This window comes from Gavia stellata, chromosome 19 (genome assembly GCF_030936135.1).
Source record: "Gavia stellata isolate bGavSte3 chromosome 19, bGavSte3.hap2, whole genome shotgun sequence".
In the NCBI taxonomy this organism is placed as follows: domain Eukaryota; kingdom Metazoa; phylum Chordata; class Aves; order Gaviiformes; family Gaviidae; genus Gavia; species Gavia stellata.
Genome location: NC_082612.1, coordinates 18,278,922 through 18,295,406, shown reverse-complemented (window position 1 = coordinate 18,295,406; position 16,485 = coordinate 18,278,922). Strand labels below are relative to the sequence as shown.

Genomic DNA, 16,485 nt, shown 5'->3' with positions numbered 1-16,485 from the left:
GGGGTAGCTAGTCTGTTTTAGAAGACGATGGGGTCATAGTTGAGATGCTCTATATACTTGATATTCTTAGCTGCCAAATTTTCCACGAATAAATCCAATTTTGTGTCTGAATTGATAAAAAAGTTGTGGTAGTACTATGCCAAAATACATGCTCAAACATCTATTTCTAGTGTAGTCTCAGTTCCAAAATGAACCTTTCTTTTGGGAGCAAGTGCGTCTGGCTCAAGGCTGAAAAAGATAAACTTTTTTAAAAAAAGGGACAGGGATAGCTGGAATCTTGGTAGAGTAAATGTGGCTACTAATGGCTACTTTGGCTACTGATGCTGGAGGGGAGGCAACACTTTTTATATCATGTATTTTTGAAAAGACATACCCTGGATGCAATCGGTTCCTCTGTGATTTTGCAAAGATTTCAACAGCGTGTCCTAGAGCGTTTGGCACATCATCATAACTGAGGCCTAATGCAAGGATAAGCGTACGGCAGGGAAGGTTAGTTCAGGCGATCCCTCTGGTACGAACAGCGCGACTTGTGTGCCGTTTCAAGGTGTCTAGCCGGGCTGATGCACGGTGGGGTCTGGTCCCCGAAGTCCTCTGTGTGGAGTTGGCTGGTGTGCGGGTAGGCGGGAGAGCTTCTCTCTCCGTGCCGCAGGTGCCGTGAGCTGAGTAGCCTGGGAGCTTTTGGTTTATCATTTCAGTGAGTACCTGTACCTTGTACATGAAAAATCGCAACTACTGGATAGTTTCACATTGCAAACTTAAAGGTAAGCGCATAAAGCTGTCCTCCCCGGATCAAACCGTGAACCGGCGGAACTGAGCGGTGGGTTCCCGGCTGCGGTCAGTAACAAACAGGAAGAACCAGGGCACCTGTACAGAGTACACCTTTCTCTTTCACTCTTAATAGCTTCTCACATTTCAGCAGCTGAGGGTGTGCAAACCTGTGATTTGGTACCTTGTAGCGGTTAGTCCATGTTTACTGAAATTGGTTTCTAACTCAGTCCTGTGTTGTCTGCATCTCGAGCACACCAAATGACATACTGACAGCTCCCATTATTTAATGCATTAGGATATTGAAACACTTGGTTATCACAGGGAGGTTCAGAATGATTCCCTTAGTGATGGGCAGTCCTGCAACCCGGAAGGTCCTTTCCTAGTCAGAATATGAGTAAGTGGTTGTGGGGACAATCTGTGAAACCTGTGCAGAAGGGTACAAAATTGAAGAATGAGAAAGCAAAACGGCTCATCGCAAGGCTGGAACATTTTAACCGCCTTTCAAGGTCAATTTCAAAAGTTGTGGGTTTTTTTTTCTTTTAATGATTTCATGTGTGCTAGTCTGTGTACATCACAGATTTATGCACCTTTGAAATTCAATTTAGTTGTGTCTTTGATTTCAGTCAACTTTTCCATATCTGCAACATTCTCTGTATGTACTTGTCTCAGTATTTACTATTTAATGCTAAATTTATTTTTACTATACCTCTAGACTCTTCAGCTAATCCCTCCTACCTCCAGAAACAACATTTTCAGTTACTGTTTATACCCTCTGAATGTTGTGGTGGTTTGGTTTTTTGTTTTGGGGTGGGTTTTTTTTTTTTTTGGAAGCAGGGTGGGGTGTTTTTCCCCTCCCCTTTCTTTCTCTTCTTAATTTCACTGATTTAGTCAAACTGTTTCACCGGTGAAAAGGCTTTTAACCTCTTCAGGCATTTCTCTAACGGATCCGCTGAAAGACTATAATTATCTCAGCTTCAAACCACTTTGGGAGACCAAATTGATAAATATTCATCATCAGAATGTTTAACCATTGCAGAAAACCACATCAGTGGTTTGTTTTTGGCCTCTGACAATGTCTACCTTTATTTCATTCTTTTTAAAATCCCATTGATCTGCAAACTCTGCTTTTATTATTTGTTTTTATTGCAGTTTACCTCTGTCACGTCAGGAGAACTAATTTTATGTTTGTCTTAAATACGTAAGAGTTAGTGTTACTTGTTCAAGTTCATCTCGCATTTTGGGTAAGTTACTGATGGTAGTTAAAGGAAGCTTCTTGTCTTCTACCAATAAGGAGCCTTTCGGGCTCCTCCCATAATGAAGTCTGAAGTTTTCCTGATGGTGTTGCTTGTAGTGCCTGCTTCTCTTTGAAGAGTTGAGGATCTTTCTTGCTAAAGTAAGTGGACTTAGGGGTTGCTTTCAGACCTTTTTGGTATGTTAGTTAACTTTTCTTCGGTTGAGAAGAGAGTATGTTGGAAATGATGCCACGTGCTGTGACTACACGTCTTGGGTTTTTTCATATTTTATATATATGTTTTTCCTGTCCTGTGGGTGATTTTGCTTTACAAGGGGATTCTGTTTTGAATTTATTGAAATTGCTCTGAAAGGGAAGCAGTGTCCTATCAGCTACTCGTCAGGATTCGGTTCTGATCAGCGACTGCTACATCTTGTTACTTTTAGTTAACCTTCAATTTATTTTTTATGCTCTTTACCAGACCTTATGCAAGGCAAGCATAGTGCAATATAGTGCCTTTCCAAGAGATCCTAGAAAGCCCGTTCTTTTGTCGGCTGGGTTAGTGAGGCCAAATGCTGGCACAGTTGAGTTGTTTATCTTCGGATGAGCAGCCCTCCGTTTCTGCACACTGCAAAGGCATCAGCCGCTTCGTATCTGCGGCTTGTGACGACAGCGCTGCACTGTTCCTGATGATTGAAGGCAGACTTCTTACCATCCCATTTTTGTTTGGGTTGATACTTCTCTTTTAGTATCTGGGCATTTGGAACGATTTGTATTCTTTAACTCTAGGTATCTGCCTGTATTTCCAGGCATTCCCTGCGAGAAGTAGTAGAGATTTCTTGAAGGCTCAATTAGAGAAGGGGTCCCTGCCTTCAGCTTGCTCCCCACCACCCCCCTGAAACACCCACCCAGACCTCCCATTTGCGCCCCCCCCCCCTTAGCCTGTGCACAGATAATATTTTTTTCACTAATATTCCGCTCTAGCATAAGAATAAGCTATACAAAAGTCTGATGACACTATTATATGCTGTTCATGGTACTAGAACATCTAACTAAAAGCTTCCTGTACTGAATTTGTCGTTAGTCCTACAGCTATAGGCAATAACGTTGCTTGTACTGCAGTGCTGCTTTTGCTAGCAATCTGAATGGGTCTAATCCCATTGCTTTCCCTCTGCTGCTTCTCTAAAGTCCGGGATGCAAAGCCACCCGTGTCATCTCTGACGTACGAAACAACTTCTGGTGTTTTATTCTACCAAGCCTCTATTGCACATATACTGAATCCGTGCTGAAAAATCTGACTGCTGTGTATTAATCATGTAACCACATAATCGTGGTTATGCATATATACTTGCATGGGTGTCAAGATACATATGCTTACATACTATTTTGTAGGTTTTTCTCTTTGCTCTTTTGCTGTTTTTACTAGCTAGCATGTCCCAATCCGAGATTTATTGCTTTGTTCTGCAGAAGTTGAAGGGCTAAGGACGTCCGGGTGGGGCACATAGAGGATGTTATATTAAAAAGATGATTTGAGCACTTCAAAACCAGGGAAAAGGCACAAGAAATAAATTCAGACTAGTGCTGATGATAGAAATTAATCTTAAATGATAGTGCTATCAAATTTGCTCAGAGCAGCTGACAAGAGAACTCCTTCCTGCACTTAAAATGCTGTCTGTGTTTTAGGTAGTGCTTAATGAAGACTGACAATTTTGAAACTGCTATTTATAGTGTTCAACTGCTGTGCCATTTAGGATGCCAGCAGCATGACAACTTTTTCAGAAGTATATACCTAACCCCTGAGTCTCTCTTTCAAAGATGACTGAAAGAGCCCCTGTTCCACAGGTGGCTTTTGGAGACTATGCCCAAAGGAGGCTCTGCACACCCTGTTTGGTACCAGTCGTACCTGCTTACAGTCAGAGGCTGATTGCCCAGCTCTGTCTGTGGCCAGATAGAAAGAGAACGGGCCTGCTAAGTCGCACCTGCCCTGGGCCGATGGGGCACTGTCATTGCAGAAGCAGCGCATGCTTCAGACACGCTTGACGCTCAGCATTTAGGAAAGCGGCTTTTGCCAGGAATTCTGGTATTTTGTGTATGCCTCTAGTGTAGGAACTATGGCTGTGGTGTGGCTGTTGTGCTTTCCCAGTTGGTGTGCTCATACGCCCAACCATCCGGCCAATGTTTTCCACTGGTGGTTTTGGAAGGCGCAGTGCCCACCAGGCCAGTGTGCTGGGAAGTTGCTGCATCTCCACATTTGTGTGAGTTGTAAAAACTGCCTTGCCTTCCACCTTGCTATTTCAAGCTTTGTTTTATCTCAGTCAGTCTCATGCAGGGATTTCGTGGGTGCCTCCCCCTACTACTGCAGCAGCAGAATTGGAGAAGCCAGTGGATGTAAAAAAACCTGTTATGGGAATAAGGCTGCAAAACAAAAACATGGGAAAATGGCCATGGCACAAATGAACCAAATCTGGATTTTTACCTTAAATCTGTGTGTCTGTCTCTCTTTTTTTCTAGGATTATGACCTTTAAAAGGGTTTCTGGACTTCAGGGAAAAACACATCCTCTTTGCACTGGAAGGGAATGAAACTGGCACCAGCATAGGCAATGTGAAATCCCCGAGTGAGACATCAAATAGTCTTGTTTCCATGCGAGAGAAAATCATAGAATAAGAGAGGTCTCTTGTCTGACCTCCTGCTCACAGCTGGCCCACCTGTGAGACGGGACCAGGTTGTGCAGGGCTTGATCCTGTTGTGTCTTGAAAACCTCCAAGGTGGGAGACAGCACAGCCTCTCTGGGCCCCGTTCTGGTGCCTCTCTGTCATCGGGGTGGGGGGAAATTTCTCCTTATACACAATCTGAACCTCTCTTGATTTTAAGCCTGTTACCTCTCGCCCTCCAGCCATGCAGGGCTGTGAAGAGCAGGGGTCTGACTCCTCCATGGCTTTCCCCACCGTGGGCACTGGGGCTGCTGTTCGGTGCCGCTCAGGCTGCCCGCTCTCCCGGCTGAGCAAGCCCTGGTTCCTCAGCCTCTCCTCACAGGGTTGGTGCTCCAGCCCCCGAACACCTCGGTGGCCATTGTCTTTCCTGTATCGCGTTGGACGCAGCATTCCACACACGATCTAACGAGCATTGTGCGGAGCAGGGTAACCGCTTCTCTTCATCTGTTGGTAGAAGTGTTTCTTTACACCTTGATTTTTGTTACGTTGATTCACCAGTACTCGTAGTGGCTGATGGCTTTGGCTCTGTATGGTGGTAATCTCTTTTGGGAAAAGTTAATGTTAGGAATGTAAACCAAACAACTGTTTTCATCTTCTATGATCATCTGCTTCATAAGTTTACTAGTCCAGCTCAGCTTACAGTCCGGTGCTCCAGAAAATGATCTTTCCACTGTAGTCAGTGCTGGAAGTTTGATAAGTACTTTGTCATATAAAATATGTTTAGAACAAACTCCTTTACAGGTATGTGCTGGGGAATCTTGACAGCAGGTGAAGTGAGAAAAACAAGATTAAAATTGGTTTTTTCTTCAGATGCTGATTTATTCCTCTGTTAGTAATTCCTTTTTTAAGCAATGTTATGCACCTTCCTTTTCTGTCCTAGTCGACACTAAAAGCACTGAAGATGATTGATATGTGGTTATTAATGAGAAATGATTTTCGATTTCCCTTAAGGGTAATGGATAGTCATCATGACTGGCGTTATAGATTTCTTAACATAAGTGTGTATTCAGACAGGATTGCATTTTCTGTTGATTTATTTATTGAGGCTGATAACTTGTTTACTAGGCTGAATATTTATCTTTGGCTCTGACTGATAGGGAATAGCATCTAATTCCAGAAGTGGTCCCCGGATCATAAGAATTAGCCATAAGTTGTTAGCATTTTCATGTTCCAAAAAATCAGAGTCATGGACTACCAGCTTGGAAGGGACCTCAAGGACCATCTGGTACAACTTTTCTTGGCAAAAAAATGTAGGGTGGGGATGTGGTAATTGCTGATCTGAGTCTTAATTTTACTTTTTGTTCTGTTTTTTTTATTCCTTTTGTCTTTCTGCACTTCTCCTTCCCTCCAATCTTTTCCCATTATCCTCTGTTCTGTTGTTTCAGTGCAGTGCATTTTTTCAGAAATCGAATATCAGCTTTTCCCACTGAGACGATGGTGACTTCACGTCTCTGGAAAGGAGTATATTGTATTTGATAAAGCCAAAATACTCACACAAAAGTTGCTGCACGTTACTGATATCTGTCTGCTGCTTTAAAAGATGATGCATGACCTAAAAATGTACTTTTTGCAGCCTTGCTAGTGTCAAAGCCAAGTGCGTGTGGAAGACTGGAATGTGTGTCTGGAGAGTGTAGGCCTAAGCCTAGTCCTTTTTTCAAGTCTTGCTGCAGAGGTGAATTCACGCTCGGGGCTCGAGGCTGTTGAGAGGAGTTGTTCCCTTCTGCAGACTATCAGATTGAATTCTTATTGCATTTTTCTAACTGCTCCACTACAGAGGCTGCAAGTCGTGCCATAGTCCAGTTTCTGGAGGTCAATCAAAGTGAAGAAGCAAGTAGAGGTTGGATGCTGCTCACCACAATCAATTTACTAGCTTCATCAGGACAGGTTAGTCTTAAACAGCAAGGCTAAAAATAAATTGTGGGGTGGGAGAGACAAAAGCGATGAAATAATGACCTGCATGAACACACACTAAAAGATGTTGTAACTATATTCTGCTTTCTGCCTTAAGATCCTTTTTCTGTTACACTGCCAGACAACTTCTGCTTTAGCTCCTTGTAGTTTCAGTTGCCTAAAAAATAGTTTTGGAACTTCAATTTATAATGGTCTTTTGAATTATGCACGCAGCTTTTACTGTTCCCCAAAGGGGAAGCTGCTGCTTAGCGCCTCATGAGATGCATGTCACATAGAGCACCTAAATCACTCGGACTTTGAACTTGGGCTCCCTATTCAAGGAGGGCAGCAGCAGTTGTGGAAAGCAAAGCCAGCAGTGGTGGTGGAGCGGGTGATACCGTGAATCGTTACTGCCTCTGCTTTTGGTGCTGCTCTCCATCAGAGAGCCAATCTCTGGCAACGTACTGGACAGCCGCGTGGTTTGTTCTTTCTGCTCTAATCTGCCTTTCTAATTCAGCACATCATTTTATCTGTGTTTAGTATGTCACCAGTCTCTGCCCCAATTTGTCCTTTCTTCCCACTGATGCTTTCATGTTTTCTACTACCTGGATTCTTATGCCTGCTTATACCTTCTTGCCAAGTGCATAAATTGAATAGTCCTCCTCCCACTCCCATTTCTACTGTTATAAAGAACAGATAGCTAATGAGGGCTGGGCTGAAGGTCTTGTAATTAACTTGTAAGCTTCTATTGGCAGACACTGTCAGGTTTTGTTTCTGTCCTGTGCAGTGACTGCTCCGAACTGTGGCTGTTAGATGCTGTTGTCACGTAAATAAATTACGATCCTATTTTTAAGGTTACTGTTTAGGTAGGCGTTCAAGTCTAGATGGTAAATCTGTACTGCCGCGTGAACACCTCACAAAAGGTGTGAGGAAGAAGAACCAGCATTTGAGTCAACTGCATTACAAGAGCATGACTTTTTGAATATAGTAATATACTGAACTGGTTTTTTTGCTCTGTTTTCTTTTTCCCCAGAAAACCGTGGACTGCATGACTACAATGTCAGTGCCTTCCACACTTGTTAAATGTCTATATCTGTTTTTTGACCTTCCACATGTGCCTGAGGTAGTTGGAGGAGCACAGAATGAATTACCTCTCGCGGAGCGCCGAGCGCTACTACAGAAAGTCTTTGTACAGGTAAGAAAGGTAAAATAGAGAAAAGTCCAGAAACTTTTCAGCTCTTTTCTGTCCCTCTACAAGGGCTGTAAAGTGGTGCTCTCAAATGAGCTGGCTGGAATGGGTGAGGTTTCAGATAGCTTCCAAACCTCCTCCGGACGCAGGCAGCCTTGCAAAGTCTTCGTACAATTTTCTGAGAGGGCGCCTCCGCTTTTCCTGCACAAGACACAAAATGGACATCAAAAATGTCCTCAAAACATGCAGAAAAGGGAGCGCAATGTAGTTACTTCAGTTGCGTGGCTGCCTTTTGTCTTGTTTAACCTGGAAATTCAAATACAGGAGTCATCCAGGCAGGCTTACAGTGTTGCTGTATCCTTTCCTGCCATACTGTTTTGGCTGTTTTCATTTGGCCGAGATGGTACGGATGCTGCTCTGCCGACAACACATCGATAGCCTTCTTCCTGCATTAGAAAAGGATACAACTGTTTGCTTCGCAGAGCCTCTACCCCGCTGCAGCATTTAGACCTGTAAATTAGCTAACGGGTAAATTCTCCAAGAATGGAATAACCTGGTTATCCTGTGTCAGCTTAAGAGATTTAAACTCCTGCTGCTAATCTTTTGCTAGTCATTTTAAACTGAACCGGTACGTGAAATAACACTGTGTTGAGTAACCTTGTCTTCAATTCAAATTACAGAAACAACATGCAAAGGGAAAACAGCGCGTTGCCTTTTTTTTAATGTGTATGCTAAATGGAAGACTGTTTTGCCGTTTACTAAGTCTAGACAAAAATAGCAATGATCAGGGTATTAATGCTAGATGTTTAATGATTTACTGTTTCAGATATTAGTAAAATTGTGCAGTTTTGTGTCCCCGGCGGAAGAACTGGCTCAAAAGGATGATCTCCAGCTTCTGTTCAGTGCAATAACCTCATGGTGCCCTCCCTATAATCTGCCTTGGAGGAAGAGTGCAGGGGAAGTACTAATGACCATATCGCGTCATGGCCTTAGTGTCAATGTAGTGAAATACATTCATGGTATGTGTCTTTATTGAATATTATTTATTGTTTTATTTCTGTTCTTCTTTCATGGTTTTCTTAGTTAGGAAATAGGCATGAAAATAATAGGTCAAGGAGTGCTTACAGGTGCTTTTTTGGTGTTTTTTGGACATGTAGGCATTTACATACCGGTAAAATTTCAGAACACTTGTGTAGGGAGAGGTGTTTGTAGCTGAATCTGCCTCATCCATATTTCAAGTTAACAGTGGAGAAAAGAGTTTCCCTTCATATTTTGGTGTAGAGTTTATGCTAACATAAAGGAAAGGCTTTCAGCAACTTCAGTAACTGCCTGTATTGAAAAGTAGTCACTGGGAAGATGCACAGGTTTGTCACTTTTGCTGCGAGCATGAATTCTTAATGGGAGTTAGTTGTTTTCTGTCCTGTGTTGGAGTTAGCAGCAGCAGCTCCTCGCAGAGGCGTGAGGCAAGCTAGCAGTGTCCTGTTTACAGCTGCTTGTTTGGGTACCACTCTAGCTGGCAATAAAAGTGTAGAGACATCTGAGGAAGCCGCAGGAAGAGGAACCAGCTCCATGTGTTCTGCTGACGCAGTTTGAGCTATTAGAAGCCCATGTAGTAAATACTGGTGCATTACGCAAACCAGGGAGAGCTAATCTGGGTATGCTGGAAGAAGGTTCTTTCTCCCAGACATCTTGCTTTTGCAGGAAGAGGCTGGGTCAGATTGTTACAAGCACCGCTGATTTGCAATGTACTCTCCATTATCCAGGGCATCGGGGGCTGGCATACCCTGAAAACAGCAAAACCTGGGTAATACAGGCACCAGGAAATCCTTTGGGAGCACAGCGTATGGGCGTAGAAACACTTGAGTGCAAACCTCCAAGTGCTTGTTGATGGCACGTTGGAACAGCCAGCTGGCTTCCTCCTCTGTGGTCCAGCCCAGCTTCCCTGCGGGTCCCCAGCCCAAGGACGTTGTCCCTAGGGCCTGGCCCAGGGAGGCTCTCCTTCGCTTGGCCGAGACCCAAGCCTCTGCCCGACGGAGGCAGGCTCTCCATACCGGTGCTTCTAGGAAGCTTACGTGTAGCCTGTCCTAGAGCCTGTGTCACAACCTGGTGTGGAGCTTTTGGGGCACAGCTGGAAAGAGCCTGGCAGCTGGATGGGTTTGCAGCCCCTACGTTTTCCCTGTCGGCTGGCTGACTAGATTGCTGACTGTTCAGCCAGCCTGCGTTTCTTCTGCCGGGCCCTTGTCTTCCCCGCCTTGCCATACAGCTCACAGATTGTGGGTTCTGTGCATCCCGAAGGCCAAAATAAAATCATCTCATGGGCTTAATCCAGCTGCAAGCCACCAAATGACGGAAGCAGCCAGAATCATTCCATTTTTATCTCCTGTCCTTTTTTGAGACAAATAGCAACCTGACTGTTTCAGGCAATGAGACTAGCGTACGGGGGTATTTCTGTAGCTGGTTACAAATTTTGGTAGCTAATGTAAGAAGTACTTTGTTCATCATGTATCTTTACAAGGGACCGGTCACGGTCTGCTTAGCAAGGGCAGCTCCCAAGCTGGTTCATGACAAAAAATTTGCAAGAGCAAGGCGAGATGAAAGCCAGTGTTGGAGAGGATATTAGCTGCCCGGGAGCAGCTTTGCATATGAAATACTCGTGTTGCATTAATTTAAAATGGCATGGGTGTTTACGTGTGTAGGATTTGAGGCAGGAAATTTGGTAGAATACGTTTCTAATATTATATTTAGGGCTTTTAGACTGTAGGACCACATAGAAGCATTAGTAGCTTTTAATTTGGAACAACTGTTGAAGTGAACTAACATCCTTATCGTACATTTTAGCCGTGTACACATACTGGAAAAGAGAAACCCACAGTTTCCTCACACCCTGGCAAGCAAGGCGTTATAAGGCTCCACAGAACCATTTTGACAGTTTATGAAATACGTCACCCTGCTGCCACGTACTTCACAGAAAATTTCAGTCTGTGTTTTTTCTTGTGCTACCAATGTGTTTCCAATTCCAGTCAGAAAGATGTGAATGTACAGTATCACTTGGAAGCACGCAATAGTCATCGGTTAAGTATTTTCAGATAGGACTTGAAAGGTGATAGGTATTTTGCCTGCATCTGTAACAGCCTTCTGATGGGATTTGATGAGTGTAGAAGGTGTAGGTGTACATGTGAAAACATGAAGCGCAACAAAGAAAATGACAGAGTTCTAACTGTGTCGTTTGGCATATTGCAGCTACTACCATTACCGCTTCTCTATGGGCTTGATCCACAGAGGAGTGAGGCTGGCGTATCAAAAGATATTCTAGGTTCTTAAAGATTTTATTTCACTTTTTAAAGAAAGCCAGTCGGCATTCCCTCTCGCTTACTGATTTAAAAAAAAATAGAACCTGACTTAAGAGGTAACAACATCTGTCAAGAGGCCTATCTCATATTCAGGGAAAAAGTTAATATGTTTTATCATATGCAAAGGAGCATCCTTTCACTATCTCGTGCTTTGATTTGATCTCTGGGAAATTTTGTTATCAGTCTAGCTAGAAAGATTTGCACTTGTCTCGCACGTGCTGCGAAGTTAAAATAGCAGATAATTGAAGGGAGCATCTTTAAAACAGGAATACACCCTAAAATCCGACTATAGATTTGGGAAGGCATTTTGCAACTGACCAATGAACTGATGGAGTGTGAGAGGTACGCAGAACGAGACAAGCTGTCTCTCTTTGATCAAGGTTTATTGGGCAAGCAAATATGCCAGCCAAAGAAACGCTTACCAGAGTAGCCTTAAGAAGACATGGATTAAAGGGTTATGTGTAGGATTTTACCTAACGTCAGTAACAGTTTAAGTCAGTGCTTTGTATAACTCTGTGTTTCAAAAGAAAAAAAGATGTTTTAGAATTATTTACAGTTGCCATATTTGTCTTTTTATTCCGCTGAGTTATCCAGTCAAATGTTTTAGGTAAAAACCGGTATTTGTCTACACAGTCTCCTCCTTACAAGAGTGAAGGTTATAAAAGGGAGGAAGGGGCTGGCAAAAAGATGCTGGGGTTCAGATCCAAAGGCACTTGAGAGTCCTACTCGTCTTCAAGTGCTCTGCGATATTAAATGTTACGTGATAAGGGATAGTGAAATAACAGTTACCTTATTGCTGTGATTGTTGTACTAGTTACGCTTCTCGCTGTGATTAATGTCAGTAAAATCCTAAATTTCTTAATTGCGATTCTTTTCAGAAAAGGAATGTTTGTCCACGTGTGTTCAGAACATGCAGCAGTCTGATGACCTTTCTCCCCTAGAAATAGTTGAGATGTTTGCTGGACTTTCTTGTTTTCTGAAAGACTCCAGTGATGTATCCCAAACGTTGCTGGATGATTTTAGGATATGGCAAGGATACAACTTCCTCTGTGACCTCCTCCTCAGGTATGTAAAAGTGCTAAAAGGAATGCAGACAGGTCACTGGAAGCTTTTTCTGAAAAGATTTCTTAATAAAGAATAGGTTTGAAAAAAATGAGTGATTATAGGTTATTATGAAATGAAGATATTAGGACCAAAACATGAAATTATGTGCTTCTCTCCATTTTATGAAACTACATTGTTTAACTATTTATTCATCGTTACTGGCTTATTACTAAATGTTTCTGTGTGTGCTAAGAAAGCAGATGCTTAAAAACAACTGGTACTAAAAATTTAGAAAGAATTCAGAAAATAAAATTTTGATTGCAACTAGTGATTTTTGGGTTTGGTTGGGGTTTTTTGTTTTGTTTTAACATACTATCGTAATAAAAAATGATGTACGTAAATGTGGTGCATGCTACTTGGTACTGAAGACATGCTACTTAATATTGAAGAGACATTTTTGTACCTAAGCTCTAATACCAGAGTGCTGGAGGGAACTCGCACGTTACTAGGGAATCGGTGTATATATTTATTTTTTTAATGTGTATTTTTTTATTAAAGGTACTGCTAATCTGCTAATGCATCACTAAATATGGTAATGAAAATGCCTGTCCAAACAAAACTTGGATGTATGATCCATCCATGATTTTATTTCTTTCCATGAAAGAAACTTCTTTCTCTGTCAGTCAGCAAATTTGTGTCTGCTGCATTCTCTGTGTAAAATCTATGGTCAGTCTGTGTTGCTTTGTTGGGATATGAAGTTCTGAAGAAGCATGCTTAGCTGTTGAAATATATATGTGTTCTACAAATCCAAGATAGAAACTGTGAAATGATGGCTATGAGTGTACACCTTACGAAGTATACTCGAGTCAAAGATCTTAGAAACAGTGCTGTAATGGCCATTAACAAGAAGCGTTAGTGTTGTTATCTCCCTCTTTCAAGCCATTCGTTTTGGGTGCTAGGATGCTATGTTTTGGCACCCAGATATTTGAACTGAATTTTGTACTGCGTAGTATGTTTTGGGGGTTTTTGTTTGTTTGTTTTAAATGGATACCAGACATAGACATGGCATTTGAAATTCTTAATCACAGTTCAAATCATTCATGAAATATCTTTGGTGCTACGAGAGCTAAAACACCTGTTAAGGAATTGTTCTTGTTCTTGTAGTATAAATGGTGGGTTTGAGTATGTTATGTTTACTAATGCATTCCTTCAAAGCAATGTAATTCAAACTGAGCTATTTTCCAGAAACTGTCAGCCAGAGTTTAGGTGCAATTTGAGGGCAACGCGTTGTCATGAGCAATTTCATTTTCAGGTACAAAAGGGATCCTCTGTAGATCAAGTGTTTTAAACAAAATCTCTCCTGAGCTTGCTCATCCTTTAAATCAAAGAATGGGGGACGGGAAGACTAGAGGTTTGCATGTCTGATTGAAGAATGGAGAGCACCTGGGTTCTTCAGTTGATGTCAGTAAAGGTTGAAAGCTTAGGAATGCATTACCCTCACTTCTTCCTGCAGTGGCTCTAGAAAACTTGCTAAGACTCTTGCGGAATTTTCTGGGATCAGGTGAACAGTGCCCACCAACCTGTGGTGTATTTGTTAGCGATTTGCGTATTGTAGAGGAGATGGAAGATGGTTCAAAACATGACTGCTGTTTCGATGGTCATCTCTTGCTGTTTCTTAAAAGTTTTAGTTTATTTGATCTTCAAATCAAAACAGAGCTTGTTTCAAAAAACTACCATCTTGGACAAGCCTGTGTATTGGTCAGCGATGAACAACAGTTGCGTATTCTCCCTGGACGTGGTTTGGCTCAAACCTGCTGACAGAGACTCGTTCGGCTCTGTGGCACTATTGTGAAGACGGCTGTCATGTGGGGGTATAAAATCTGGACACCGGGCGTCAAGCTGCAAAAAAGAAAGGCTTTGGAGCTGCTAATGCAGAAGGACGTGTGAAGAAGGTGACTTAATAAGAAATTGCAGGAGGTCTGTGAGGCCCAAAGGAGGGAGTATGTAATTTCACCTCGACGATGTGAAAGGGCGGGGCATGTGGAGGATTAGTAGAATGGCAATAGGTGAGCGAAGTGCTTCTGTAATGGCTGTTTGAAGGAGGTTCAGCCACGTATCTGATCGAGAAGATGGTGGCAGATGTGGAATGAGCTGCTTCTGAGGGCTTCCGCGGTCACTTGTCAGCAAGAAGAAAAACATAGCTCGCAGTGCATGAGGGAATAGGAGATTGTGGTCCCCAGCTTTCTCCCGAGATCTATAGAGACTATAGAGTTAGTAAGTAATTAAACGTGGTTTAATTTTTGGTGAAGTAGAAGGGAAATGAGGATTGTTCTAGGGTTCGGAGTCAGTTTTTAGGGTTTGGTCTGCTGGCGTGTTGCTGGTGGGAAACAATGGTTGGAACAGGCTGTTAGCATTTCCATCCTCTTGCCTTCAAAGGTAAGGGTCTGTAGTTCTAATGAAAGTGCTTCGTTGTGTGCTTCTAAGTGTTAGGCTTCTACCAAGATACTGTTTCATTAGCATAAATTATTAACTCTCAAAGTGCCAGATATAATCTAGCAAGTTAATTATGGATTTATTTAATGACAGACTGTCTAGGTATTTTTCTATCCAATAGCTTCATGTTTGTAAGAGGATTTTAAAAGTAATTTTCATGTCTGTGCTGCTTTTTAGCAGACTGAGTTCAAGTAAAGATTTATGAGGTTAATTTCTATGGCAAATAAATGTATGCTCTCATAAATCCAATAATGTTTGACTGACTGCTATGAAATATGAATGGAGAACATGTAAAATACTGCAGGAACAGGGCAGTAAAAGCATGGTCTCTAAATTAATAGAGTAAAATGGAAGAGATCTCTTATTAAAGTGATTTGAGTTGAAATAAACTAGTGCTGCTAACTTGATCTGTTGTATTTTCTTTAGATTAGAACAGGCAAAAGAGGCTGAATCTAAGGATGCTTTGAAGGACTTAGTTAATTTGATAACTTCCTTAACAACATACGGTGTCAATGAATTAAAGCCAGCTGGTGTTACCACTGGAGTACCTTTCCTACTACCTGGATTTGCCGTCCCACAGCCTGCAGGCAAAGGTGAGTCTGCTCCCTTTCTTCCCTCTGTTGGCTTTTTTTTTTAAAATGTAAGCAACAAAATACAGAGAAGCTGTATACTACACAAAGCATTTGCAATTGAGTCTAGGTTCTTTTACAAAGATTGCGTATCAAATACTTAGTTCTGTTGATCTGAAAGTTTCTATTTTGGGGTTGGTACCGAAAGAAGAAAGCGTAGGGCTTTTGTCTTTGAGGACTAAAGGCTGAGTCAAATATCTCTCGCTGCAAAGCTGACAGTTTCTACGTGGACATTTTAAGAGATTATCATAATGGAGAGATGCACTGATTTGATTTATGGTGTTTTAAGCTGCTCTTACTAAACTGATGTATAAGGCTGATGTGCTGGTTTGATTTTTTTAATTTAATTTATTTAATTTTTTTTTTGGCCAGATTTGCTTTCTGTTCGCTTTTGTCAGCTTAGGCAAGTGTAACTTGTGAGCTGAAATATGTTGTTTCACCACCGGTGTTCAGAGTGGTGAAATCTGTGGTGTGCTTGCAACCACAGTCAATTATGATATGGCGATAAGGTTGAAGATGTCGGGGGGGAAAGGGTTTTATAAAAATCAGCTTATTTTTCATGTCCTGTGTATAAACTTAAAATTCAGGTAAGTCTTGTACGTAACTAAGTATTCTGGAATTTAATAGTCATTGTGGAGCTAGTTTGTTACTTGGACTTTTTATGGGGTTTAGTATTACCAGGGATAATAGGAAAATTTTTGTGACAGGATTAACATTTATTGATTTATAGGCTAATGGATTTACTTTCACTGTTTCTCTTGTACATCTAGGTTCCTTAGACAATGACTTCCTTTTTCTGGTATTGAGAGAGTTCATTGTTCGTGGGAGTTGTTTTCCCTTTGCATTAAATAGAGAAAGAAGGTGATAGTCATACTTAGAGCTTAATTTCTCCTAATTTTCTCTTAATTTCTCTTAATTTTGCTTCAGCTAATCAGCTTTTCTGATACAATAGCATGAGAGAAAAGCTATGTCATGACCTATTGCAGTCTCCAAAGGAATTATTTTATTTAATTTTCTGGTATTTGTCATGACATCTCTCAGTTTCTTTTACCTGCTTTTTCATTTCATTTGCAAGTTGTCTTTTTATGAAGACCATATTAGCTCATTTTCTTAATCGCTTCTATTTAAATCCTTTTAGTTCTGTAACTTTGAAGAGCTGGGTAAGATTTGGTTTCTTC

At 41.7% G+C, this 16,485-nt stretch overlaps 1 protein-coding gene across 1 annotated transcript in view; it reads left to right on the top strand.

Annotated features, from left to right (window-relative positions):
* The window catches only part of WDFY3 (WD repeat and FYVE domain containing 3), a 121,101-nt gene that overhangs the window by 8,960 nt on the left and 95,656 nt on the right, over window positions 1-16,485 (top strand). Inside the window, exons 3-7 of the mRNA XM_059826993.1 lie at window positions 6,487-6,596; window positions 7,636-7,797; window positions 8,618-8,810; window positions 12,020-12,206; window positions 15,105-15,271. Coding sequence (XP_059682976.1) covers window positions 6,487-6,596; window positions 7,636-7,797; window positions 8,618-8,810; window positions 12,020-12,206; window positions 15,105-15,271 — 819 coding nt within the window. The remainder of the gene's footprint in view (window positions 1-6,486; window positions 6,597-7,635; window positions 7,798-8,617; window positions 8,811-12,019; window positions 12,207-15,104; window positions 15,272-16,485) is intronic.